At 39.6% G+C, this 27356-nt stretch overlaps 2 protein-coding genes across 2 annotated transcripts in view; one reads left to right on the top strand and one right to left on the bottom strand.

Annotated features, from left to right (window-relative positions):
* The first annotated feature begins 6291 nt into the window (after positions 1–6291).
* TMEM254 (transmembrane protein 254) lies at positions 6292–11799 on the top strand. Its single transcript, XM_040564600.1, has 4 exons — positions 6292–6457; positions 6576–6679; positions 7708–7767; positions 10231–11799. Exons 1-4 carry the CDS (start codon positions 6350–6352, stop codon positions 10349–10351), a joined length of 393 nt encoding a protein of 130 aa, XP_040420534.1. The 5' UTR covers positions 6292–6349; the 3' UTR covers positions 10352–11799.
* A 3936-nt stretch (positions 11800–15735) lies between these two features.
* The window catches only part of LOC121073226 (putative threonine dehydratase), a 32720-nt gene continuing 21099 nt past the window's right edge, over positions 15736–27356 (bottom strand). Inside the window, exons 10-12 of the mRNA XM_040563996.1 lie at positions 26585–26752; positions 26203–26260; positions 15736–20027 (exon numbers count right to left, since the gene is read on the bottom strand). Of these exons, the coding sequence (XP_040419930.1) occupies positions 19929–20027; positions 26203–26260; positions 26585–26752 (325 nt within the window). The 3' untranslated portion in view covers positions 15736–19928. The remainder of the gene's footprint in view (positions 20028–26202; positions 26261–26584; positions 26753–27356) is intronic.

Genomic DNA, 27356 nt, shown 5'->3' with positions numbered 1-27356 from the left:
GACGTGTTTAGGCAAGCCGGATGGAGACACATCTTGCACCTTGAGCAAAGAGAGGTGAAATTTAGGATAATCCTTCCTTTGCAAGAGCATTCATTGCCCAGTCCAGAACCAGCTGTTGAGAGTGCTGTCACCAGACCACTGAGCCTTTCCCTACAGCAAACGCGTTTCTTGTCACAGAGCATTGTTCTAACCTCTCTTCCTGCCTGAAACGAATGTTGTTTCTAACAGCTATAGTGAAGGAAAACAATATTGCTGAGAACAACATGAACGGTTAAGGCAAAGCGGTCTTGGTCTGCTGCAGTACCCGTTAAAATTGACAGATTTCAAGGCGAAAAAAGCATTAGGCCAGCTTCATGTAATTTGTGAATAATCTTAGACTTCGGTTTTTCTTGCACATAACCCTTAAAAGTTCATAGCGTGGACTGCAGTTACTTGAAATCTGGGGTAGCCATTCAAAAAGGGCCATACTCACTAAGACCAGATGTATGTCTAACCTGACACTTAACTCTCCAGAAACAGCCAAAAAAGGATTCCCGTCTAGGGATCGTGGGTACCTATAGCCAGGTCAGTCAGCTATGTAACAACACGTTTACCTAGTACTCGCTGTCATTTGCAACTCAGGGACTTCCTAAGGTGGATTAGTTTCTAAGAACACAGAAAACACAATGTGCTTCTATTTTGTGAATTGAAACAGTCTTTTTTTGAATCTATGTAAAATTTTAGCATCTGTAGCATCCTCTCACTAAGACTTCTACAGCTTATCTACGTGATCTATGAAATAACGCTTACTTCTATTTGTTCTCAATGTGTTGCCTGCTAGAATAATTTGGTGCTGGCTGCCTCCCACACAAGAACTTGGAAAGCCCCATGCTGGTTCCATTGGTTCATGCTGCCTGCTATTTCATCAAACCCCATCACTTACTCCCTTCAGCAACCTCATTTCTAGACTGAAGAATCCCACTCACTGTAGCTGATCCACAATTATTCACCCTATGCCCCATGCCTTTGGTCATTCATGTTCCCCTGTGAGAACGTTTTCCAGTGGTACTGTATTTTTCCTGAGACAGGAAGACTTGAATGACTTCCAACATCTAAGATGTATATAATCATGGTGTTTCAAGTATTATCATGTTTTCAATGATTTTCTTCTTCACTGCATTCCTAACAACTCCTAACATTATTTTATTTTTTTTGACCATCACTGAGCTGGCATTCTCACAGAACTACTGACCAAACTCCGAGATTTCATTTCTGAGTAGTAATGATCATCTGTAGTCTGGATCTGAAAATTGTTCCTTAGTTGTACCGTCATTATGCTCCCTACGGTTGCGTTTTGGAGTCCTGTGACAATCCTGAAAGAAGTTGTCACTTCTTTCAAAGAGAAGACTGCCATAACTTTTAAAGGAAATAAGACCCCAGGTAAAACTGCAGACTTTGTGCCCTGTATTAAATAGTAGTCCAGTGGTGCCCAACACTGTTAATTTTTCTTGTGATCCACGGAAGAAAAATCACGGGAGATGTATGCAGGATTTGCTGGGAAGGCAGTGATTAGTGCTCCCATTCCCACAAAATACAGTGTCTCCTGCTTTGGTTGAAGGAAATCTCTTCTGCGGGCCAGGCCCATCTCACACAGCCATGCAAAAGAGTGACTTGCAGTTAGGGCAGGCAGAGCCTGAGCCTGCACAGAGTTAGGATGACCACAGGGAAGGGCAAATCAGCAGAGCCAAGCAGAAACCAAGCCAAGCTGGATTCCCATGTGTATGAAGCCTAATGCATTAGATCACAATTCTCACACCCCTTTGAACTCTGAGTAGAAAAGCTGTGCAGTGACCTGTGCAGTTGCAAAGGCATTCACTAAAATCTTGCTTCAAGAAACATCAGAAAACTCTGTACAAAATATCCTACCAATATCTGTACTTGGAGCATTCCCAAGTGCAGTTTGGTCTGGCAGGCCCGCACTTGCCCAAACCCCTGAGATAAGTACCATTTTTTTTTTAAGTGCAGCAGTATTTTAAGCCCAATAGGGTCATGTTCACAGTCTGCATTACCTTATTGTAATCCTGTCCCTCGTACTCCTTACTGTCTCCTTCCCAGTCTCCCTCCCCTTTGTGAGAGAGGCTCTGCCAGCCTCCTGTCTGCAGATGCCCTAGGACTGAGCAGCACCAGATCCACCCGGGGACTCTTAGCACCTCGGAGGGTCAGACCTCTGAACTGCAGATGTTTAGGACAGGGACTACATCTTTTGTGTGTGTGTGTGTGTGTGTGTGTGTGTGTGTTGGCGCAATACAAACACACCCATGTGATACTATAGAAATACTACAAATCCCAACATCATAGCCTGCCAAGCTTGATTACGGTAACTAGTCACCTAAAGACGAGTGAATGTGGCCTCAAGGCTAGTTTGCTGGGACTGGAGACAAGTTGTCTGGAGTCCTCTCCTCCCTGTTCAAAGACCTATCGGTCTAAACTCCCTTGTCAGTCCTGCTCCTCATCTCCCAAATAGTATCCCCGCCCATGTGCTTGTACTGAGGTGCGCTTCCCACCCATCTGCTAGGGACTCCATTTCTTTGCCAGATCTGTGCTGGCTTTTTTGTACTGCAGCCAGTTTTCCCTCACAAGATTCCTATTTCAGACCCATAGGGAAAAACAAAAACAAACAAACAAAAATACTACCCAGAGCTAGAAAACTGTGTCTATTGACGTGACATTTTCGTTAACTGAGAAATACATTAAAAATGCATTAGCTGGTCCCAACAGACCCTCAAGAGTAGAGCACTAATTGGAAACCTTCCCTTTTCCCAACACTGCATGCCTGTGCTTACTACCATGCACGTGAAAAACTTGGCAACCTAAGGCTGTGGCTTTCAAAGTAGAAAGCAGAAATAAAAAGTTAGGAATTCTCTCTGAAAGAAACCAGAAGCGATACCAGATACCAAATACTACGTATTAAAAGACCCAAACACTGTCATCAAGTGGTTAAGAGACAGAACAAGGCATCCAAATGCTGACGGCTTGTTGGAGACTTGCTCCTTCAGCCTGTTCAGCCACTCAGAGCATAATGCTGCCCGATGCCAGTATGCAGTCATGGCCCCCTTATCTCCATGTAACACAGTTTTAGAACAGTTTGAACTACTCAGGTTTTTCCAACATAACTAATATGAACAAAGCTGCCTGGTCACGTTTAATTTATCCTAGTAAGGTAGGTTCAGTATTATTAAACAGTCTTCCCAAATGGCATAAAATACCTTTTTGTTCACATACCTGTTAAAAACCCTACCAAATACCCATTGCGTAAATCCAACCTAAAAGAAACCCATCAAACACTTGTAGCACAAATCCAAACTTTATAAACTGAGATTTCAAATGGATGTCACTTGTTAGTATTTCACTTTTTAAAGCTATGTCACACATGAAAGAAATCCATCAGAAATGCGTGCATAATATCTTAGTAGGACTAAAGTTACTGACTTCCAACAGATAACAGTAAAGCCAACTACAGATCTGTAAAATGCACGCCTGCAATGAAAACTGAAGCTCTGTTTGCAACCTGGACTTCAAACTGGTGAGTTTTTGCTATTTAGAAGAGCTTATTAATGCTGGAGCGTTGGCTGCAGCGCATTACAATATAGAGGTCTGTTCCTTTTTAATAAGAAAAAGCACGGTGTTAGGATAGGCACACAAAACTTGACATAAATTGATTTCTAAAATGCACGAACTGAATCTGTAGTAAAATCCATGAGAAATTACTACCTTTATAGCTTAAAGGTAATACTTAGTTCTTAATCTTTGCAAAGACTAAAGATGTAGCTGGGGCCTTTATAGACGGCAATTTCCAAGAATTACATTATGCTCCCGATTATATTCACAACATGATAGAAGAGAACTAGTTTTATCAAGCACCCATGGAACCCATTTACCTATGAGAGCAATAGATCAAAGAGATGTGTGAAGGTTTATTTACTTCCAAGTCAGAATTATTGTACCCCACTGCTTCCTCTTATGTACTTCTCATCACTCCTTGAAGTACACGAATCTGCTAAAAGTCTTGACCATTAGCTGCAAAACTGTAAGGCTTTAAAGACCATACACTTCCTTAGCTTGTCCAATTTTAAATCTCAAAGAGAAAATGAAATTTTTTTTAACTTAAATTTAATTAATTTTCAATTTAAAATAAAAAATGATGGAACAAAGTTATATGTTAACTAGTTAAATTAGCAATCAGACATTTCTTGCAGTAGATTCATTACAGCATTATGTTATTTAACCCTGATTTAAAAATATTTTATTGATAATTCCATCTCCTTTGGTAACTTTCACTGACTATCTCATCTCTTTTAAACCAGCCACAAATCCACTTTAAAGTTGGCTGCAGTTTGTTCCCAAGTAATTTCCTAAAAAGATCCCAATCCCTTAGTCATTCTTTATCCAAAAAGTTGCTGTTTACACAGTCACATCACTGACTCCAGTAGGATGACTCACGCAATAAAGGTTAGTCGGGATTAGAGTAACCACCACCACCTTTTTTTTCTCTCTCTCTTTTTTTTTTTTTTTTTTTTTTTTTTAAGAATTTTAAAAGCCACAGAAGAGCTAACATGTCTCTATCTAGTCTCCGGCATCTACCAAGAACACAAAACAAAAGAGGCAGACTACCTGGCAAATACCCTTTGTACTTCCCGATGAAAGTGAGATAGTCAATATCTCTAAGTTAGAGATAGCAAATGTTTCTAAACTGAAGGGGGAACGAGTTTTCTACAGTATTAGATACAACAAGAACTTTATTATTTGAAAATCTACTAGAGTGATATAGTGCTATAAACAATGTATGAAACGAGACAGGTATGTTTCAGGGATTACAATGCAGTGGTCCATTTTATTGTTTTCAGCAGGACTAACCCGTCTCAGTTTACATACATAGTCACTGTGAAGACCTCAGGACCCTACAGACACACTTTCAGTGAAAAAGCCTTTTCTTCGCCTTTTTCTCCTCCACCCCCTTTTTTTTAATTAATTTATTTCTTTCTTTTAAACTACCATATTTGTCTTTGAGATCTCTAAGAGGATCATACAGCCATAATTTTCATGTTAGGGCACTGTTAGTTGCCATACCTGTTGATCTCATAGCAAACATCTATTTTGGTCTTAGATTCTTCAAGAATACTTGTGGCTTTAATTACCAGCCTAAGTTTGAATCTAAATCAAGTGGGGCAAATGAAAGAAAAATGTATGCATGCAAATATGAGGGGGCACACATTTTTTTCTTTCTAACTTGTTTTTAAGATTATGCTTTCCTTCAGTTTTCTATGGCTTTGGCTAGTATAAAAATAGGCTCAATGAGCAATCTGCGTAGCCTGGAGTGGGGTAAAGCCAGATTAGTCCATCCTCAAATGCCTACAGAGCCCTGTCACCGTGATGGCAGCTGTGCTGATTGTTAGCCACCACTATCCCTGTCCCCTAGCACAGGAAAGGCCTTAGAAAGAACACGAAGTTGTTTGAATCCTGTCACACAGAGATATGTATTTCAAACTATATAAATCTAAATGCGGCCTGGCCAGAGCTGACTGAGCTGGCTGCCTGTGCTAGGCCTTGGTGACATTTTGGTGTGTAGTGTGCTGTGGGGAGCTGCCAGACCTTAATTCAGTCACTTTGTGACACTGATCAGAAGAATGAACAACAAAACTGTAGAATTCTCAGAAGTTAAGGTTGGTGAAGTAAAGCATGAATAAATATTTTTATTTCTTATAACCTTAACAATGTAAATTAGTCCAGCATGTTTTGATACTTCACACAGTACCATTTGGCAACTGTAGCTTCCAATTCAGATTATACTTGCAAATAAATGTAATTAATTACTGACAAATCTTTCGGCATTGAAACCACAAAAGTGTCTAGGTATTAAGGCATATCCAAACACTTTGCCAAAACATGATAAAGCTTTGCAGCTAGACCCTGAGAAAAGGCTCCCCCAGTGCCAGTCGCTAGGTGCATCCTAACAGCACTTAAGAAACAGCGAGAAGGACTAACAGTCACTGAAGGCAGCGGGATCGCTGTGCTTTGGCATCTCGAAGACAAAACGCCCCCGAGAAGCACGCTGTGACTGCGCTCAGCTCAGAAGGGCCGAGCCCTTCAGGGAGGAGCGGCGGGCGGCCGCCCTCCCGCCGCCCCCTCAGCCGCGGTCCCGGGGAGCGCCGCCGGGAGGCGCCCGCTGCTCGGACCCGGCCTGAGGCGCGTCCAGGCCGCCATTACGTGCGGGGGGCCGGGCGCGGTGACGGCCCCGCCCCGCCCGGCCCCGCCCCCCCCGAGCAGCGCCTTAGCGGCGGCGGCGCCCCGTGGCCGGGCGCAGGACGACGGGATGGCGGCGGCGACGGGCGCGGAGCGGCTGCAGGACGGCAGCTGCCACTTCCAGCGCTCCCGGCTCCTCTGGATGATCGCCATCGCCTTCGGCATGATCGTGCTGGGCGTAAGGCGGGCGCCGCGGCGAGGGAGCGGGGCGGGCCGAGGGGAACAAGGAGGCTAATTCCAACGTGAAAGGGGCAGTTTCAGGGAGCTAACCTGCCTTTCTTTTTTTCTTTTTCAAGTGGGTAACGCTTTCACCCTCAACCATACCTTATAGCTATTTGGGACTATTTGGCAGCTTCCTTCACCATATCGCAGAACACTACCACACATGGGTGTGCTACGCGTAAGTTACATCTGGCTCCGTGATTTTTTTGTATCTCACTTGCTGTCTCTGACTTCCGTGCTTAGTCTGCGTTAACAAGCTTTCCTGTAACCCGGCTGTTAATTACATGTAAAGAGGTCTGCCGGCGAGCTCATTACAGCTCGGGAAGGGGGTGCTAAGCATGTAGAAGATGAGAGAGGCTAAGACCTGGCTGAAAGCTTAAAAACTCAGCTTGCAGTTTGGTATCGGTGTTGTTACAGTGAAAAGGGAAAGGAGGAAGATACTGCTTTTGGAGACATTTTCTGTCCTACTACTAACTTATCCTGTCCACGTGAGAAATAGTCTGCTGAAGCAACTGCATAGTGCTGAACTTTGATGGGTTACAAAACATGTTTTCTTACCTTCTTCAACAAGAGCTGGAATACACTTCCCTGTAGCCAGCTCTCTTGCTTGCAGAATTCCTGTAAAGGGAATCCTCAGACTGGCTTGTTTATTTTACCATGCATCACGTAGATGATAGCCTTCATCATTGCTTTTGCATAAGTATTGAACTGATCCTAACTGAATATCCTGCATAGCTTTTTAAAAAAGCTTCTATACAGAAAATTACAGATCAAGTTTGATTGTCATGTTATGTGTTCTGAATCTATACACACAATTCTTTTCGTAGAGCTATACCTGTAAAAGCTTCCATAACACTTCACTAAAATAACTTTTAAAAGTAAACAGATTGGTTAAGCCAAGCGCTTAAGTCAATCTTAGTTAAGTGTGCAAAACTTAAGTGCTGAAAGTTTTGGAAACATACAGTGGATCCTTGAAATGGGAGGTTCAGGTATATTCTGCAACTTTCAGTTTAACTTTCTCAGTAGACTTTAGCTAGTTTTAAGAGTATACTTCTTTTCCCCCTGAGATAATAAACACCTCACTTTCTAGCTTAAAATGCAGACTCAATTCTGCGTTCAGATTGATATTCCTTGCATAACGGATTTTGGATACATTAGTCTTCCACCTAATTTTCAACAAAATAAAATGTGTTTTCTTTTTATCAGGTTCTATGTATCCTGGCTGATTCATCTAGTAGAAGCCTTGTACGGTGTTAAGTTATGCCAGTAAGTTGGTCTTCTCCCTTACCTTAAATGCTCTGGAAAGGATTTCTGATACAAGTGACATGAGTTACAGACTGATTTTGGTGGTCACAAGCAGCAATATTATTTCTGAGGATGCTGATAAAATTCTTACTGCAGTGATAGTTTGCTGTCCTCCATAAGAGGTTACTGCTGTACTGGGTAGCAAAAATGGGGGGCGGCAACTTGCAGAACTGTTAGCAGCAAGGTCTGCCAAAGCTTGTCTGCCTGCCTCTGAACTCACTATTCTTTGTATTTATTTGAGAATCATTCTTTATATAACAGGCAAACATAGTTTCTTATTCTTCATTATTAGTTCAGATGCTGGGTAACATAGCACTTTAGAAAGCAGTGGGTAAAAATAAATAGGTGTCTTAATTCAGTCAGATGTTAACAAAATTTTGAGACTGTTAATTAGCAGCCTAAATAAATTCCATCTGTATTGTGAAAATACAATTGGATACTTCTGTTTGGGACTACACAAGATCTGATCATATATGCAAGTGGAGGAAAACATTGACCAATCAGACTCGAAAAGCAATGCCAACTAAGTCTTACATTAGGAGAACAAATTGTTTGGAAAGGGCATGCAGTCCACACACATCATCCTTGTATTCATTTGACTTAACGTTTGTAATAATTCAGAAGAATGCAGTTACTACTTTTCATGCTAGTATTTCTTTTTGATTCTTGTCTCTACACAGAGTAGCTGGCAAGTCAGTTTGCCATTGTGAACACTAGATGTTTTTCTACTTGATTTAATTAATGCCCTGTTTGTCACAAGCTTCTCAGGTAACATCTCATGGAAGCAGAGGGATTTTATTCCATTTAAGCTATCCGAGGTGGTTCTCAAGGCATAAAACATTCAACAAAATAGGAGTTAATAATCAACTATTTACTAAACGCCAAATATCAGTTCTATAGCTTTAAGTTAAATTCTGCAGATGCATTTTAGATATATGGGCTTAAGGTGATTTTAAGCATTAAGACACTTCATACCATTGACCATACCAAATGGGTGTATTGTAATCAAGTTAAGTAATGAAGTTTTTGCAGAGCAGTGTTAAAGACCAGAAGAAAAAGAGCATGGGTTTCCCTGCACATTGACTTAGATTACTAAGTAGTCACAAACACTATATACATTTTACTGAAGTAAAACATTGTGATGTCTGCTTATGAACATCACAAAGGGAGGCATGAGGAAGAACTAGAGAGCAGGTAGGTATATATTTGTTAATCAGTAGTGGTACTTCCCTTTGGCTTCTGGCCTGTATTTCTGCATATCGTCTTTTCAAGTAAGCTTGCCTTATATAAGCAGGTACAATTGTTAAGACCTAGTTTTTATATTTCTGCACTTATTTGAAAACACTGCAGCTGGGATTATAAAAACAGTTTTTCTTTTTCCACAGCTGGTAAGAAAACTTAAGAATAAGTATGAAGAAATGTGTTAATCAATACTTGCTACACATTAATTTGGTCAGTGTAGACACAATTAACAGCTGAACTGTTCTAGAAGAGATCAGTAGAGGGAGCTCCCTTCATTAATGTGTACACTTACGCTCAACATAATTTACTGGAAATGTGAAATCAGTTGTTCTGTTGACTATCATGTTTATACTTCTATTCTCTGTAAAGCCAGGAATATTTCCCAACAATGATAGGGTGTGGGGATAAAGCATCACATGGTTGGTTGAGAAGGACAGTTGTCTTCAGGAAGGTCAACGTGATCCAATTTTTAAGGGATAAAAAGTGTGACAGTATGGGTAGTTTGAGGTACTGTAACTGTTGCTTCAAACTCTTAATGCATTTACTCGAGTAAGTCAGCTTACAGATGTTCTTTATAGCATTACTAGACCTTTTTGTGTAACATAGAGGAAAAAATCAGGTGCTAATTTACTTGACAAATCAAGTCAGGTCTCTTGATCTTCCTGTACCTTTTTCTAGCCACAAATTCAGGCAACAGTGCTCTGCCATCCTGCATTGCGTAGTGATATCTAAACAATTGTCAGGCCACTTTGTCCTGCTACTACCCAGACTACCTTCACCAAGAAGGTATATATGGATTTTTGGTAAAGAGCAAAGGCAGATTAGTATTAAGCTTGTCTATTTTCTTGATTCTTTGAAGTGTGTAAACTTGTCTTATAGAACAAGTCATTTCACATAGCATAGGCAGAAATTGCAGATCGTGTATTACTGAGGAAATTGTATGCATGATATCTATAAAAACATTTGTTCTATAGACAGCTTAAAATCCACTAAAATCTCAAGTACTAGTGTGTTCAGTTAGTACTATCTTTCAAGAAGTAACTCTCAGTAGTGATAGTAATCTAAGATCAAATGTTCTAATCAATTCTGACATATCAAGGATATCTGACCTTCATAAGTATTAAAGTATAGTCTGCAAGATTAAGCTTTTTGATACATTTTATGGTTTTGTTAACGTTACAGATCTAAAGGCATCACTGACCCAGCAGTTCAGTTTCATTGGTTCGTTCAGACACTTCTATTCGGGTATGCTTCTTTTGGTCTTCTGGTGTCTTACAAACCTACAGCCAAGAAGCACTTCTAGAAGACTGTGAAAGACGTCTCCTCTGACATTCTTCATCCTCATTTTTCAGAAAATAACCTGTAATTAGCTAATTTATGTTCCTGCTATGTGATGTGATGCCCTTCTACGAAAGTAACTCTCCTCTTACTAAAGAAGAAACTTAAATTATATTTCACAGGGCCCTGTGGATAGTTCAGCAGAAATTCAGCCCTTCAGTCATGACACTGCCAAAGTTTAATCCACTTTATTGTACAAGAAGCCAGAGGTTGCTCCTTTGCAATGTTTGGCATCGATTGCATACTCTGATCATCGTTGATAAGAAAAATCCCTGACAGCTGGTAGCAGTGGTTGATAAACAACCTTTTCATGGAGAGGAAGTTCTTCTATAACAGGAACAGTTATTTGCAGCCACAAGGCAACTAGCACCTGTTTTGTGGTCGGATTCAAGTTTTCCTCTGTTTTCTCCACAGGACCTTTTACTAGCTTCTTTTTTGTTAGATCTTAGTCTCTGTTCCGCAAAGGACAGACCACTTTATTGCTGCAGGCACATCAAAAATACCAAGTCTCAGTTCAGGTTGAGGTACAGTGATGAGCAGGGATACATAAAGCACTTTAACTTGGTTTAATACATGTGCCTTCAACTTGCAGCATGACCTCATCTTTTGAATGAAGATTTTAATCTTTGGGTTACTGTAGTATAGAGTGTAGTCTCCCTGGTGTATACTCTGCTCTCTCTATAGAGCGTAAAGAGAATCCTGTAGCTTTTTTGAGAACTAATGTATTATCCAAGAAAAAGCACAAACAATTAACATCTGAAAATCTAGTTGAAAATTTTCTAGATTGCTGAATGAAAACACCCACCACTGTTCACCAGATGCTCATGCACTGAAATCTTGGTTGAGAGACCATCTTAAGCATCCCTCAGAGTACTTTCCGTATGGGTAGTGAGCCCTTTTATTATATTGTCTGTTTTATACTTCTCGATATTTTAACCAGAATTCGCCTGTCTTAACACTTTTAGAAGTAATTATTTATAATAATAACTATGATGTGAGGAGAAGTTTTACCACACAATCTGTGATGCTGTAGGAAAAAAAAAAGGACAAGAAAAGGTGGGTTTTGCTCTAAAGAAAAGCAGTAACAAGTAAATATATTATACCATGTCCAGTACATACAGACTATACTGTAAAACTTCTGATAGACAAGTCTTATTAAGTACAGGTACATGAAGTCTTTGCTTTTCAGCTGCTACTAAGAGCAGGGAGAACTGATGGGTTTAAAATTGGTGGTTTTTTCTTTCTTTCCTTTTTTTGGCCAGTGGCCCATGGATAACACTAATAGTTTTTAGAGTAGAAAGTTCTGTTTAGTGGTTAGAAATTGACAGGAATGTCAAGAACCTGAGCTATGTTTGTTTTACCATCTAATCTTTCCTCTTATTCTGTGATCCTTGAATAAAGTTTAAAAAATGGGAAGAGATTGGTTTTTTTTTTTTTTTAGTTGATGGAAATAAATGGCTGGAATAATAAATAATAAATAGCTGGAAATAAATGTCTATACCAAATATATTTCACCTATCTAGGCAACATCTTTACACTAATATCAGTATTTATCCTTGCAGCACACAGCATTAGCTGGCTGTATGTTTTCCAAAGCAAATCCCACAGAAGTCTAGAATTGCTGTTTGGATGAGGTATTGATGCATTTTCTCTCTGCCAAAAAAATAAAAAATCTCTGTGGTACTAAAACATGCAGAGGTATAATTACTGGGTGTATGAAGATGAATTCTAAGTGAATGCTTAATGAGCTTTTAAGAATGGGAAGGCATAAGAGCTTTGGTTAAATATTATCATGATAATGTTCCTGTACAGAGAAAGAGACACACAGTAACATTGAGGCTAAGAAAAAAGTCTTGATCGCTTCTCTAGTCCTTACCAAGCCATTTGTATGTTTTTGTTTCCCACTATTCACTTTCCATCAGTAAAGCTATAGAAGGACTATGCTATTTTCCCCTCCCAACACCAGTCTGCTGGGACACCACTCGTGATGCCAACCATCACAGCTTTCAGGTGGGTTCTGGATGGCTGTAGGTAAATTGGAGAATTTAGTAGCTGGCTGCTAGACTCAACCAGAAGGTTTTCCTTTTAAAGAGGCAAGGGTAAAAGCTTTCTCAATGCCACACAAGGAAGCAATAAAAGAAGAAAGGTGGTTAACCGATAACTGCCCTTAGTTACAAGCTATTATCAGGCTAAAACAGTTTATTAACAAGACAATTGCATCAGCAGGTATTTTTGAAGGCTCTCCATTTTTATTTATTAACTTGGCAGACCTCAGCAGCTCTTTGGAGGTTGTCGGGCATTGCTTTTCAGACTTTTTGGAAGTGTAACTACATTGCATGTCCGCTTTCAAGCATTTTCTCTTCCCTACCCTTACTTGGTAGGGGTTCAATTTTCCCACCTGTTAAGGTGGTGTTCTTTTTTTTTGCATGCATGCATTTATGCCCAGAGCTGTAAGAAGCAGCACTGCTTGACTTTTCATGTTTTTGAAACCCTTGAGACAACCAACTGAAAAATTTGAGAAGTATGCGATAAACAGTTCTGACTGGCTTTTAACGTAAAGTACCCTTGAGGAAAAGAAGGAAACCCACAGAACAGCAAGATTCAAAGTCATCTGGAGATCCCATTTCTGAATATTTGTTTATAGTGAGCCTAACATCACTGCAAGATAAACATAACACCTCACAAAATTATTTGCTAAGAAAAAGCCTGCAGAAGAACCAATGTAAGTCACCAACTCACTAAAGTTGTAAGACATTTACAGCTAGCAACAGGCTCTTTGGAAAAAACACTGATTACACCAGGGAGAAGCACTTCTCCAGGCTATCCTGTTAAAGTGTTACTCTTAATCATCTGGAGCAATTCTTTTCACTGCAATCAAGATACCCTCTCTACAACAAAAGGAGAAAGCAACAGAAGAGTGCTGTTATGTTCTTACAGCAGCTCAAAGTCTAGGCTGGATGTCAAACCATCTTCTACATCTACACCCAACCCACCCAGCCTTCCAGAAGAAAATACACATTAGTACTTCACTGTAAAGTTTCAAAAATGTTGCTTCCCACCAAAAATAAAACCATACGAAGCTTACAGAAGGGCTTTCACTGGTAAAGAACACTGCTAAATAGTAAGGTAAGCCAGCAACAAAGCTAGGCTGACACTATAAAATATTTTCAGGATGCATATTTCTGCCAGCCAGCCAGCTGATAGTACCAAAGAGAAATAAATGCAGCTTAACCATACATTTCAAATTGAAACCTTAAGAAAAAAAAAAAGCTATGAAAGCCCATGTGCAAAACTAGATATGCTTTATGCTAATAATATAAGTTAGATGTCAGGAAAATTCAAGACAACAGTGCCTGTTATTGGCAGGCATTTACCAAAATAAGGTATTTATCTGACCTGCATGGTGTCTCCCATTTGTTTACAAGAGCTATTTCTAAAACCTTAAGGGCTTTTGCTTAGTTTTGCAAGGGAACAATGAAAAAACTCAGTCACCGTACATTTTCTTTTCTTCGTTTGCCACTCTTCCATTCTGACCTAGATTTTTGTGAACACAATAGGAAACAACTAGGCCAACCTTTGGAAATCCCCAAAGTGTTGGTTCATTAAACACGTTTAATTTGCCTTGGGGCTGGACAGCTGATCTCCTGAATAGCAATACAGCCCAATTAAACCAGGGCAAACGGTCTTCTTGTAGTCTGCAGTAAGTTTGACCACTATAGTTAAAGTCTTAAAAGTCCTACAGCCTGCTGCTTGTGGGCACTGTGGTATAATCCCTCTGTTAGGAGAGGCAACAATGGCAGACTGTCAATAGAAATACAGTAGATTTTAGAGGAACAGGGAGCTAACAGGTGCTTTCCAGAACCCTGATTTTAAGGCTTCCAGACAAATGACCTTCTCAAAGGAAAAAGTAACTAACGTAGTGATGTTTTCATGAATGAAATAATTCAAATGATATATTTCTTCTGTATTTATACCTCATGCTTTAATAACGAGAGGGGAACATCCATTCACATTTTTTGATTACATAGCTATTGTAAATGAGCACTCATTACTGAAGCCATGGTCCTCACTTCACTACTTACTAGCATAAGCAGTTTAAAAAATCCTTTGCTTTTTTTGCTTATTAAATACAGGCTTGTACATTTTTATCCACCTGCCTTCCAGCAAGTGATCTCCATATATAAAATAAAAAGATTTTTGTAGTGGTGTTTTTTTATTATTATTATTGACTCTGCTCATTTGAGGACTTAATAAAAAACTTTTGGTGTATTACCATACACCTATTATATATTCAGTTTATCTTGTTAGTAAAGTGTTTATTCAGACTGATGCCTGCATGAACAGATCAAGAGATTATCATGGTCTTGTAGTCCTGAGGTGAAGAAAACAAGGAGACATTGAAGAAAACAGTTTGTTTAAAGAAAAGGGGTGAGGGGGAACCTCAGCATTTCCTTCACTATTGCTCTTCAGAGGAGAGGCAGTACTACAGCACCATCTCCGTACTCTACTACACCACACAGCCCTTGCAAGGCCCCTACAACATTAAATGTAATTGCAGTACCTGAATGACTGGAAACAAGGAAGGGAGAAGTATAAGGAATACAGCTGTACGTATCCCCAATGCACTCATTTATCAGAGTACTTCCAGACTTCTCTTGAAGAAAAACCTCTTAAGTGACCCTTGAGAAAACAGACAGGGAGGCCAGCTTACTGACTTCAGAAACCACAAAAGTCTCCTTCTTAAGGCCCTCTAGACTTCTTATCACAAGAAAACAAACATGAACAAACAACACTCTCCTCTACAAGCTTCAGAGGCATGAAAGACTGAAAAGTCCACAGTCACCAAAAAAAAACAACCACCAAACAAATACAAGTACCTGCATTTAGAAGAACTTTCGGCTATCACCACCAGCACAGCTGAACCCCCTTACTGCCACACCCTTCCTCTCTCTGAGGCAGGACAAACCCCTCGTATCCTTCCTGTGGATGCACTCAGGTGCAGTTGATTCAACCCTGCCCCTTAAGGACTTGCCAAGCTCTTCCTTTCTTTAGAGAGAGACTATGGTCTTAAGGATCTTATGCGTGCTCAATACTGAATTACTTCAAACATTCAGATTTTATCAGAAAGCTTTCCAACCACAGCCAACAATTTTTGCTGCAGCTTTATTTACCACCACCACCACCACAAGTGCATCAAAGTGATGGGAAAAGCATCAGCTCAGGAAGGCACGCCATTCAGCAGGATTCCCCCTACATTTGGATATAGCAAAAAGTTAGGAGCACATGAAAGCAAAGGTTTGGAGTAGAAGAAACTCTGCAAAGTTCAATATCCTAAATGTGGCAGTCTGCTTACAGTTAAACACACAGCAAAGAAGGTGACAGAAAAACACAAGGCCATCAAATAAATGACCAGCAATAATTAAAGGCCAACCCAAGAGTCTTATGATTTCCTTTTCTGGCCACTAAACCACATGCCTATCTCTGGATCTAGCAACAGTTTGATACAGCATGTCAACTGCACTTACTGCATTGCGGCATGGGAGGGAAGAACATGTGTTTCCAAATCTTCCCAAAGTAGGCTAAATAGCAAGGCACTACTTGTGAGGACACACTACCTGTATGGGGAGATGAACGGTACCTGATGCTACGTAAACATGTACTGGTAGCATTTTAGATGTTAATGCAGAGCTAACAGGCCCTGGATGAGAAATTAGGAATCAGTGTGGGAAGAGATACTTTCAACAGAAGATATGCTTTGTTTGCATCAGTCCTTGGAAGAAGTTGTGCTGAGGCCCTAGCAAACCTTGTATTCACAGCTGCTCCCAAAGTTAAGTGGCTTACCTCTAGCAGAATTAACCGGGTCAAAGCAGCCTCTTCCATCGGAGGCATGAATATGTATTTTACCTGGTGGAATCTGCTGCAACCTGCAATTGAAGGCCTGGTTTACCAAAGTTCACAATGTTCATGATGAGTATCTCTAAGATAGGATAGGATAAGGACTTAACTCACCCACACAGGCCCAGCCCAGGATACCTCTGTACCAGACTGTACCCAGACACATTGCTCAGGAATACCGCTGGGTACAAGCAAGGCAGTATTTGCACCTGGCCCAGTACGTGAAGCAGAAATGCTTTCCAAGCCAGCAAGGAGCAATGCTTATCCAGCCATGCTGGCGAGCAGTCTGTCAGGCTCCTGTGCTACTCTGCAGGGCAAGAGGAACAATCCTGGCCTGCTGGGTCACCTCCCTGCAGCCCAGAGCTTATCCTGCACAAGAGCTGTGGATTTCGCATCAATGTCAACGACAGAGAAAGGGAAAAAATGAACTCTGAAATTTTAATGCAAGGTTGCTACCAGTACCATATGAGAGGATGATAAACCTTTCATTGCTGAGGCAGCATAATGTCATTTTTATTATTTTTAAAATAAATACAATGCTTAGATTTAAATTTTGCTGATTTAACAACTTGCAGATATTTTTACATAATCATTCATTTGTTGTTGTTTTTTCAAGATACATAAGAACACTCTATAAAAATATTTCTTTAAATGAAACATTTTAAAATACATAAGTATGTCTTCAAAATGCCACAATCCTATTATATTTCATAATGCAAAAAGTTTAGCAGCACAGATATTTCAGTATTCTTTCCAATCATATACATTCATTTAAATGCCCCTTCCCCCCAGAAGTATTTCGTCTTACCTCTAAAGCCATTGGACTTGCATAAAAGCAGTACAGAATGGAGATCACTTCTGGTATCATTATTTTAATATATGAGGAGTTTGCCACTTAATAATATTTTATAGTTTATATTTATACTTAATACAATGAAAATAAAACCCAGCTGCATATGTCATATGTGACATACTAAACAAATCATTTTCATTTTTTTTTTTTCGAAAACAAATTTTTGATCATATGGTGATCTCGAGCACACTGATTTTTGGATGCTCAATCTATTAGCTCTCTAATCCCTGTTACGTGAAGACCTGGTAAATGCAGTTACCTCTGATTAGAAATGAAATCCCTAATACTCTGAGCTTCTAGAAAAATGAAATCCAGGATAATGCATGATAATAAATCAAGAATTCAGAGGCCAAAGGCTGCTGGCCACTACTGAGAACTTTGGTTATAAAGCCTGACTTTCTTTTCATGTAAATATCCAAGACATTCTCAAAATTTCCTGAAAGGTTTGCCAAAAGAGATGAGAGGGTAATTACACCCTTACTTTTGTGTGTGTGTGTGTGTGTGTATATATATATATATATATATATATTTACATCCCCAAATCTGCTCTTTGATGATGTGATTCATTAACTGTTTCAAGGGAGGCAACAAGTACTCAATATGTGTTCCATCATCATGTATTTCTATACAAATTTCTTAAACTCCTGTGACTGAAAAAAAGGAGTTGTGTCTGACAGGCTGATTTACAGCACATTCTGGTGACCAAGTCCTGTACTCATTGCTGTGGCTAGCAGGAAGGGAAAGAAAGTAACCATTGGGGTATCGATAAATTTTTACGTTCATTTGCAAACCAACACGATCCTTCCAAAAATATACCAAACCAGTGAACTTCTCTTATTTATCCACCATTTGTGAGAGTCTCTTCTCCATTCCTGCTCCTTTCTGAGCCACAATAAGAAAAAACAAATAGCCTGTTACTTCTTAGAAGAAATACCACAGAGACAGCCAGGATGCTGCCCTCATCATCCCACCTTGTAGGCACAAGCTAGGTTATAAATATAGGTGGTTATCTGTAAATAATAGACATGATACAGGTAAGATATGCATAAGACTGGATATGCAGTTTGTTCTTTGTAGTCCATGGGGACCCTCTGATTAGATTGCTGTAACTCTTTAGATGATGTTCTTCCTATCCGACAGATGGACTAGAATTGAGAGAGGATACAAAGAGCATTTGCCTGCCCCAGGGCCTCCAGTTTTCCACATGACTTTTTGTTTGTGCTCTAGAGACAGAAATCCCACATTGCAGGACTAGGAAAAGAAATGTCCTAACAAGCGCATGCTTCACTACAGGGGAGGACTAAAGAAGAAAACTCCATTTATCAGTTGTAATATGGCAACAAGGGAAGGTCATTACGGGCTTGCAGCATCTTTCTCCCCAAAAGCTATAGTAAAAGTTCATTTTCATGGACACTGAAAAATAGTTCACCCAGCTCTGCTCATGGGAACCGGATTGATTTGATCCCACGCTGCCTGTGAGGATACTCTGACCTTGCTGGATTTTGAGCTGAGCTCTGCTAAACATACAATATCTATTTTATATACTTAATTATCAACTTGATATTCTAGAGACAGGATTAAGACTTCACATTAAAATACCTGCACCCAAAATTTCAGTCAAATCTGGTGAAATTTAAATGAATGGAATAGTTTATATTGGTGCTGTTACAGAAAACCTTAAATTGAATTTTGCCCATGTGGAAAAGCAACTGTTGAACACACATTTATAGGTGGGCTTGAATTTCTCTTACATCTCTTGCCATCCCACAATGTTACCTTATTAGTAGGTCTCCATCTGGTATATGGTATATAGGTCAATGTGTTCTTTCTTAATTGCATTAGCCACTGGCCTAAGACTCAGGCTTCCTCTTCTCCCTGAGCTGTCTTTGCTTAGTAACTTGTGATCTTTAAATATATTTCACTCTTGACATTGTACTTAATCTGTCAGGTGAGATGGATCGAGTTTGTTTTAGGCAGACTAAGATGATCAGTGAAACTCCAATTAGAAAACTCAAAAGGGTGAGAGACCCCTTTTTATAAAGGAACATAGCCGTTTCATGGGCTCATTGTTACACTGAATCTCCAAAAGCAGGAGCAAGAATTACATTTGTATTCTGCACATGCAAACCTTTTTTTTTCCCCCTTTTTAATTGTTGCAACATTTTCCGGAACCTTACTTTATAAATAGGGTCATTTCTCCTTTGGGGAAAAAATACAGTATTAGCTTTTATCTGCTAAAGGATTCTTTTAAATTGCATTTATTAGCATAATTTTTCCTCATGATAGCAAAGTTCTTAGCAAATGCAACCATGTTCACCCACACACATGTATATATCCCATGAAGCAGATTCAGCAAATGAACTGCTTCTGGCCTGGAAATGAAAAATGACTATACTAGTAATATGGCAAAATCTAGCAGGAGCTGCATTAATTTAACTAGGGGCATCAAAATCAAAAGCCCTTTGAGGGGCCTGTATTCAGATATAAAAAATATGACTTCTCCCTGTTTATTTACTGAATGTCATCGTATTCTACACACTAGTCAAAACCCAGTGAAACAGCTGATAATTCCAACACTGGCAGAGACTATGAAATTTCCCTTAGCTAAGCTAAAGTTTCAAGTTCAACTTTATTCCCAAGGATGTTTGCTACATTTTGAGCAGGAAATAAATATCCTGAAACTATTTGCTAATGTTCAGCCCTGAAAAACAACGTTTGTTCTGAATGCCTCACGATTAGTGCTCTGCAAAATGCTTGTCCAAGGACCTCAGCCCCTTCCCTTGTGCTTTGCTCATCACCGCTCTGTCCACGTGGCTGTTGGGTAGCGTTCCAGGAGCGCGTTCCTCAGCTGGGCTGTGTGCATTTTGTCTCTGGTCTCCACAGTGCAGGTAACCTGGGAAAAGAATTAGGAGCATTCCTGACGGCATGGCAGCGTTCTCAGACAAAGGCATTTCCAGCTAAATCCTAAAGTGTGCTCGTAAAAGCATAAAGATCAGCTTGACATAAAAAACTCTGGACCTCACATTCCCTATCTATGTAGGTAAAAAAAAAAAAAAAAAAGATATTATAGAAAGTCTGTGGCTCCTCCAGTTCTTCTGCATGATCTTAAAACTCTCCCTGCTTTATCGTTTTCAAAGTTCGAAGAAGATAGGCTGACCCTCAGATAGCTCCTGGGCAAATACTTTTCTGCTGTTGGTCTCCTGGTGGCCTCCCTGAAATCATCCATTAGCAGCTTCTCTTTTCCATTCCCTGGGGTATGTATCTGGTGCTGCTGCCACCTCACCTCTCTCTGACTCTTGCCTCGCTTCGTTTCCACATTTCTGAGCAGCATTTGCTCCAGAACCTCCATCCTTCAAGCTTTTATATTCTCCTCTTCTTCTCTCTCACGGACTTATCCCCCGATTCCTTATCTCTGCAGTATTCTGGCTGGTTTCCTCAATTCGCACACCTTGTTACTGTTTTATTCCAAGATTTTTTGTTTGCTCATTGCATCACTTCTAGTTTTCTATTACAGTTGTTCTGCTGCTACATCAAACAAAACCCAGGCAAACCTAAAGTTGAGAGTTATTTTTAATCTTCGCTTGCCTTCACAATTGACAATCCTGTCACATAGCCACTGAAGACAATAACTTCAATGTCATTTTTTCAATTCTTCTTTCATCCCTCTTTTACATGCTCACATCTCTACTCCATCACTGTAAAATCTGGGCTCTATCACAGGTGAGGCACCAATGTGAAGGTACAAAATTTCACTTCAAAATTTTAGACTACTAACTTAAGTTACCTCTGACCCTGCTGCAATTATTATTGATGCTGGAAGTGCCACTTGGAAAAAAGACCTCACAGAAACATGGCAGTCTAGCAAGGAAAGGATCCAAGATAAGTCAGTGTGACAACAGAGAGTTTATCCTAACAGGCCAACCGACAGAACAGGAGAAGAACCGGTCGTGATAACTTCAAGACAGAGTTCTAGAAACAGATGCCACGTGTAACATTCCTATCGGAACTGCATCCTTCAAAGAAAGCAGCAAGACAAAAAATAAAATTGTCTCAACTCAAATGTGTTTATGGGGATATGTCTTAATAAGAACTTGGAGAATTCGTATTTCCTGGAATGAGCTTAAAATAACAATAACCCTTTAGCAGAACTATTTAATGAGAACATATAATACTACCACCAATAAACAGCCATGAGCTCAGTTAACTGTGAAACTAATTCTGAAACACGCATCATGAAATAAGACACATTTCTGATCTGTTTCTGTAATTCTTTGCCTCTTTTTCTGAACATGGTTCTATTCTTTTTTGTGATTCTTTGGAACAAGCTAGATGCAAATTTCTTTCTCCTCTGAAAAAGTGGGATTTTGTCTCAAGGAAAGGATTGTCATGGAGGACAGAATTAATAATGAGGGCAGAGGAGAGAACACAAACACTGGGAAAAGTATCCAAAGGGTATCTTGGCACCAAAGCACCAAATACCATTAGCTACTCCATAGTTCATATAAAATCCCTAAAGCTTTGCAGTCATATCTTTAAGAGCACATACTCATCTCTCACAGAGTCTGTAATTAAAAAAAGCAGCAAGCCCCCTCCCCCACAAGCAGTCCTGCCTGTTCTGTCCTGAGCAAATCAATTGTTGTGCGAGGAACCAGTCTGAACTTGCTAGGTTCAGCTTGGAATGTTTGGCAGCAAGCAATTGCTCTGCTCTGGGAGCAAACACAGAAACAAATTGGGATTTATAGTGCTAACTCTCCTCCTCTCTGCCCTTATTTTTTGCTAATGATTGAAGCCAGAAAGAATTGGAGAGACTGGAGCCAGAGTGCTTGCATTTTGGATAAATGTCTTTTGTTCTGTGCATGTACGGCATCCAACACGTGATAATGGCTAGTAATGTGCTGTAGTGTATTAGAAATGTAGTAATAACAACAAACTGCTCCAGGAATTTACCTGATCTTTTACACTTGTCTAGTAAAGGAAGAGAGAACATTTGCTCACAGTAGGAGCAAAGATAATCACACTACGCTTTATGACAGCTAGGGATCTAAACAACGAGGCAGGCAAGAACATGGACTGTGGTAACTTGCTTTTCTACACATTATGCCAATTTGCACTGCAGTTTCATCTTCACAGAACCCCTCTCTCCTCTTCACTTCGCCTGGGAACGATGATTTACGTGGGTGTCTGACAGAGTAATCCTTATATTCATGTGTAGGTATAAAAGGAGTCCTCTATTTATCTAGGATAAGCATTTACCTAGGTGCTGCTAGCTACAGGAGGTTATGAACCTATTCATGAGCTAAAAGTAAGTGTTGCAAATTTGTCTTATTTAACGTATTCCTTGATGTTTCTTTTACTGTAGACAAAACCCAGGATAACTAGACAAAATTTGACTGGGCAACTATGACTTCAACTCCATTTCGAAAAAACATAAGCCCACGGTAGTAGACCAAGGCTTTTGGATCCAGCAGAGTTCTCACTGACTGCAGAACCATGTTTGTGTAGGACCTTTAGTCTGCGTATCAAAAAAAAAAATCTAGTACATTTTATGCATTTCTCTCCAAGCAGATTGCATCCTTGCTGGATAATAATAACAATAACAATAATATTTTTAAAAGCTGCTGCAAGACTTAAAATAACAAGCTAGATGGATCTCTTACTGCATTTAGAGTTCTACTCTCTGCAGCAGGTAATCTAAAGATTGATTCCAGCCTAAGGGTTTAGCTAGCCTGTTTTTGTTTTCTTTTTATAGCAGGCTTACAGATAATGGAAGACAGATCAGTCTTCACTGAATATTGCTGTCCTGTGTGTAAAGTAGAAATAATTAGAAAACATGAGGGAACGGGACAAAGACTGAAAAAAAATATAGGCAAAGATTGGTCAAAAATTATCACTCTGTGCAACACTAAAACCATATGCATAAATTAAAATCATTAATTGGAATTAATTCAATTTCAAGGAAAGTAAAGTTCAAAACTTCACAAAAGGAAGAAATTTGCAAAATTCTGTGCTCCATAACTTGAGCAACACAGTGGATACCTCTGCTCCCCTTTACCTCCAAGTCTTCCCTATGGGCACTTTGCCTTTTAGATCATATTTTCCCAGATATTCAAAATTATTTCAGTGTGCCCCTTGACTCCTTGATGCCCAATATCTGTAGGTTGTGTGTGCCAATAAAGATACTGGGTGGCCTTTATAAGCCAGCACTAGTGAACAGACAAAGTATGAGCAGCATCGTTCAATCAAAATCTTTGTCTTAAGTGCCTTTCCAGGCTCAGTGTAAAGGCCAATGCCAACCAGCTAGTGCAATTCCTTAAATCCATGACTCATCCATTGCACCTTTCTATCCCATTTCTTTAATTCTAGAAACAATATTCACCTTCTTTTAAGACGTTAGTCTCCAACAATTCACATAACTTAATATTCATGATACACCATGCTCAGCAAAAGCATAGGTTGGTTTGTAGGCAAATGACCGGAGTTACAAATGATAAATTCATTTACATATATTGGTTTCAGTTCTATAAACAAACAAGGCTTTTTGTTTCTATTAAGATCAACAACTGGGCAATTTTCTGAATTATACAGCAAACTCCCACTGCACGTTGCCAATTATCTGGCAGCAGCACTTCTGTTTATGATTTTGGGATCAGCTGCAGTTAGCCCCCATGGTCAGTGCAATGCAATGCTTGAGAAAGAGCATAGTATCTTATGCAACTCAAGCCCTTATCTTTTGGCACAGTCTTTTATTCAGGCCGGTGAACACTAGCACAAACAAGTTATCACAGCATTACGCAAGTCAGATAATAATCAAGCAGGTCTACTCTTGGCCTCCTCAGACTGAGTTTCTTTTTTTTTTTTTTTTTCTTATCAAATTGGGGTAGGATATTCTGTACCACGTTAGTCTGCTGTGGAATGCCATTAAACAAAATGACTGAATTATTTTGGAGAGCCTCAGAACAAATGTATCGTCAGACTTCCCACTCCAAACATCTCCGTTTTGCAGACAGGGAACTGAACCAGGGAAATAGTGACTTGCCCAACGTCATGAAGGAAATACTTTATGAATGATAGCATCCTTCCTGTAGCTGGACAGCTATGTGCTCATCTATATCCTTTCAACAGGTCAATAGCATGGAATACATTGGCAACTGGGAACTCTAGTGGAAAATATTCTCCTCTGTTCTTTTACAACATGCAAGCTGGCCTAAAGGGAATTACTCAAATTGACCAGAACAGACCAAAATAATTAAATGACTTCTGGCCCAAGGTGAATAAACAGTACGCAAACAGCAGGTATTACACCACACAAAGCCAGCCAGGAAACTGAGCACCGCTGAGACCATGTGTAATGTTATCATAAAGAAAAAAACAACATTTTACTTATGAATTCATATTTTGTTGCAGTCAGATGGAAAAGTAGTGTGATGGATGTTCTTTTTATCACTGGTCTCTTCTGAGTTATTTAAAACCATAGCTGGGAAGAGGCCAGACAACCCCATAACTTCAAACAGGACTGAGGTCAGAGGGAAAACTGCCACCACAGCTGCTTCTCTGCCAAGCTGCTGGAGCACCTCATGACCTTGCAGGCCCTTGCTGCTCCATTCCAGAAGCCCTCCTGTACCTGCCTGTCTGCTCATGCTGTAGTTTCAGTGATGAGAAGACTTCTCTAGAAACTAGATGAGTGCAAATTTTTGTTTTTTTCAGCTGAGTTGCCTGAGTCCAAATAAAAGACCCATTAAGAAGGTTAGATTGGTTTCATAATGGTTGGACCAGATAATCTTGGAGGTCTTTTCCAACCTTAATGATTCTATGATTATATAACAAAGGTGTACCTCACCTTACTAGGTAGCTTATTGATTTTGCCCATTGACTACTTCTAAGTTATTAAAAACATGAAATGAAAGGGATTTAAATAGCAGTAAAGAGGTTTACAGGTGGAAACATTTATTTAAGCAATAGGTTTTCCCATATTGGATTTGAGAGACATTACTAATAAAGACTAGGGAAGGTTCACAGAGGCAAGCTGTAGTTTCCTCCCACAAAATAGGTAATCCTTTAGATCTCTATATCCAGTTAGCTAGTGATGTTGGATGATTTGTTTTCCTTAGCTTTGACCTTCATTACTGTCTAGATATTCCTGGCCATCTAATCTGCTTCAGTAGTTGTAAAATGTAAAGCTAACCAAATTTGCTATTTGTATGATTTGCTAAGAGTTACCTCTCTGTTTCAATACTAAGACTTTACAAGTCATTTCCTATCGCCTTAAGTAAATTAGGATGCAGTCCTCTGCCGGATGGAAATCCAGTATGAGCCATGGGGGAAGAGAATTTAAACTGAAGGAGAACCTAAACTTCCACCTGTGATTTCACTAAGTCATGTTAGACCTGGACAGTAGTAGCATGAAATCAGTGGAACCACACCTTTGCTAAACCAGTTGAAATAAGACAGATGTCATGAGATGAATGATCCTTTTAAGAGATCATATTAAGTGATAACACCTCCTCACCATTATTGGACTTGATGATCCTTATGGGACCCTTCCAACTCGGGATATTCTATGATTCTATCAAATATTCAGCAAAGGAATAATGACTTTACTCTGTTCTCTTTGTGGATAGGGTACAAAAGTATGGCCCTAGTTAAAAATGAGGTTTCCTTAAGAGTAAGGGTTTTCTCCACCTTGCTTTAAGGCAACTTGGTCTTCAACAATTACAGCCAGCCTACACAGCTGGCTCTTCAAGTTCTAGATTCTGCAGCTTGCTCATCACTTCCGTCACAGAACTATTCATGTAATGAAGGTTTGCAATGTTAACATCTGGACTGATTGTGTCACAGTAACAGGTAAAACAGGTCCTCTATTATTTATATACCTGTTAAGTGTTTGGTGAGGCAAGGTGCTGTGTAACACAGAAGAAATTATCTATTACGCTGCTCTCAAAAATCATTGTGAACACTCTATTGGACTTCCCCAAAATTCCACATAGTCCTATAAAGATTATAGGAAAACAGGAAAAAAAAAAAAAAAAAAGGGGAGGTCAGCATTGCTAGAGGGAATGGAATTGTCTTACCTCAACAGTGAAGAGCTCAGACGTCACAAACATTCGTTCTTGCTTGATATCCAAAGCTCTAAATCAAATAAGGGATAAATTAAGGGATAAAATAGAGATCATAACAATTCTTTGTCATTATAAACAATTTCTCTAAGTGTTTGAACAGTAGCTATTTTTACTGCTTTCTGGGTCAGATACTTATTCAATGCTGAGAAGCTGCTTTTACTTTGGAACAAAAACGAAGGGAAAAAAAACTTTTTCTGAAACATAACACAATAAACACTGATTAATTAGTTACTTATGGACTTGCCTTCAGAGGACATTTGGAAACACGTCCAAGTCTTTAATAATCTTTGTGCTATGCAGTGACTACATTTCCTTACTACTATACTGGATTTACCTTGCTTCTTCCCGAGCCAGAATCTCCAATAGCTTTGAAATGTCTCCTGGGCAGTCAGAAAGCACAAGGGAAAATCTGCACACTCTGTTATCAAGGGTCAGGGCACGAGCTATGCACTGCTGCAGCAAATGTAACTCCACATTTCCACTGCATATAGCAATTGCCACTCTGAATGAAGAAAGAAAATACGATTATTTCTTAGCTCTTCTCTGTGCAAAGCTGTCATAAATCACAGACATTATATTCGATATCAGCTTAACATTTGCAGGGACCAGCCTTTCATAAACATTTATTACATTTCAGAGGAGCTCCTAGTTCTCAGTATCAACTGTGGGTGGGCTGTGGGACTCTAGAAGCTGGTTGCATTAGATCATCTGAAGCTGTTTTGTTTTCACTTGGTATTTGTTGGGGATTTAGTTTTGTTAGAGATAATTAGCTGGAGAATTCTAGGTCTATTTCAATTTTAAAAATGCAACAGCACTTTCACCAGAAATTCTGAGTCTCGGGCTCTTAACAGTTCAATGTTTTCTGTAGCCATTAATTAAACCCACCTCAACCTTGCAAAATGAATATAGAAATGTTTGAAGAGCAACTGAAGAGCCACATGGTTAGTCCCTGATAATCTCTTTCTGCAGAGGCAAACCTATGCATTTCCTCTTTTATTTTAGCTGTGCTGAATAGAATTTTGTTGCTGCTCTGTACGTTGTCAGCCTTATCTGAGCAACTGCCTCAGTATCATTTTAGCATCCAATGTTGTATATTGGAAACTTTG

This window comes from Cygnus olor, chromosome 7 (genome assembly GCF_009769625.2).
Source record: "Cygnus olor isolate bCygOlo1 chromosome 7, bCygOlo1.pri.v2, whole genome shotgun sequence".
Lineage (NCBI taxonomy): Eukaryota > Metazoa > Chordata > Aves > Anseriformes > Anatidae > Cygnus > Cygnus olor.
The sequence above is the reverse complement of the archived record's forward strand: the minus strand, read 5'-3'. Positions and strand labels throughout refer to the sequence as shown.

Coding starts and splice junctions, on each gene's coding strand:
- TMEM254 (XM_040564600.1), top strand. CDS start 6,350: ATGGCGGCGGCGACGGGCGCGGAGCGGCTGCAGGACGGCAGCTGCCAC. Junction 6,680..7,707: donor CACACATGGGTGTGCTACGC/GTAAGTTACATC, acceptor TCTTTTTATCAG/GTTCTATGTATCCTGGCTGA. Junction 7,768..10,230: donor TACGGTGTTAAGTTATGCCA/GTAAGTTGGTCT, acceptor TTAACGTTACAG/ATCTAAAGGCATCACTGACC.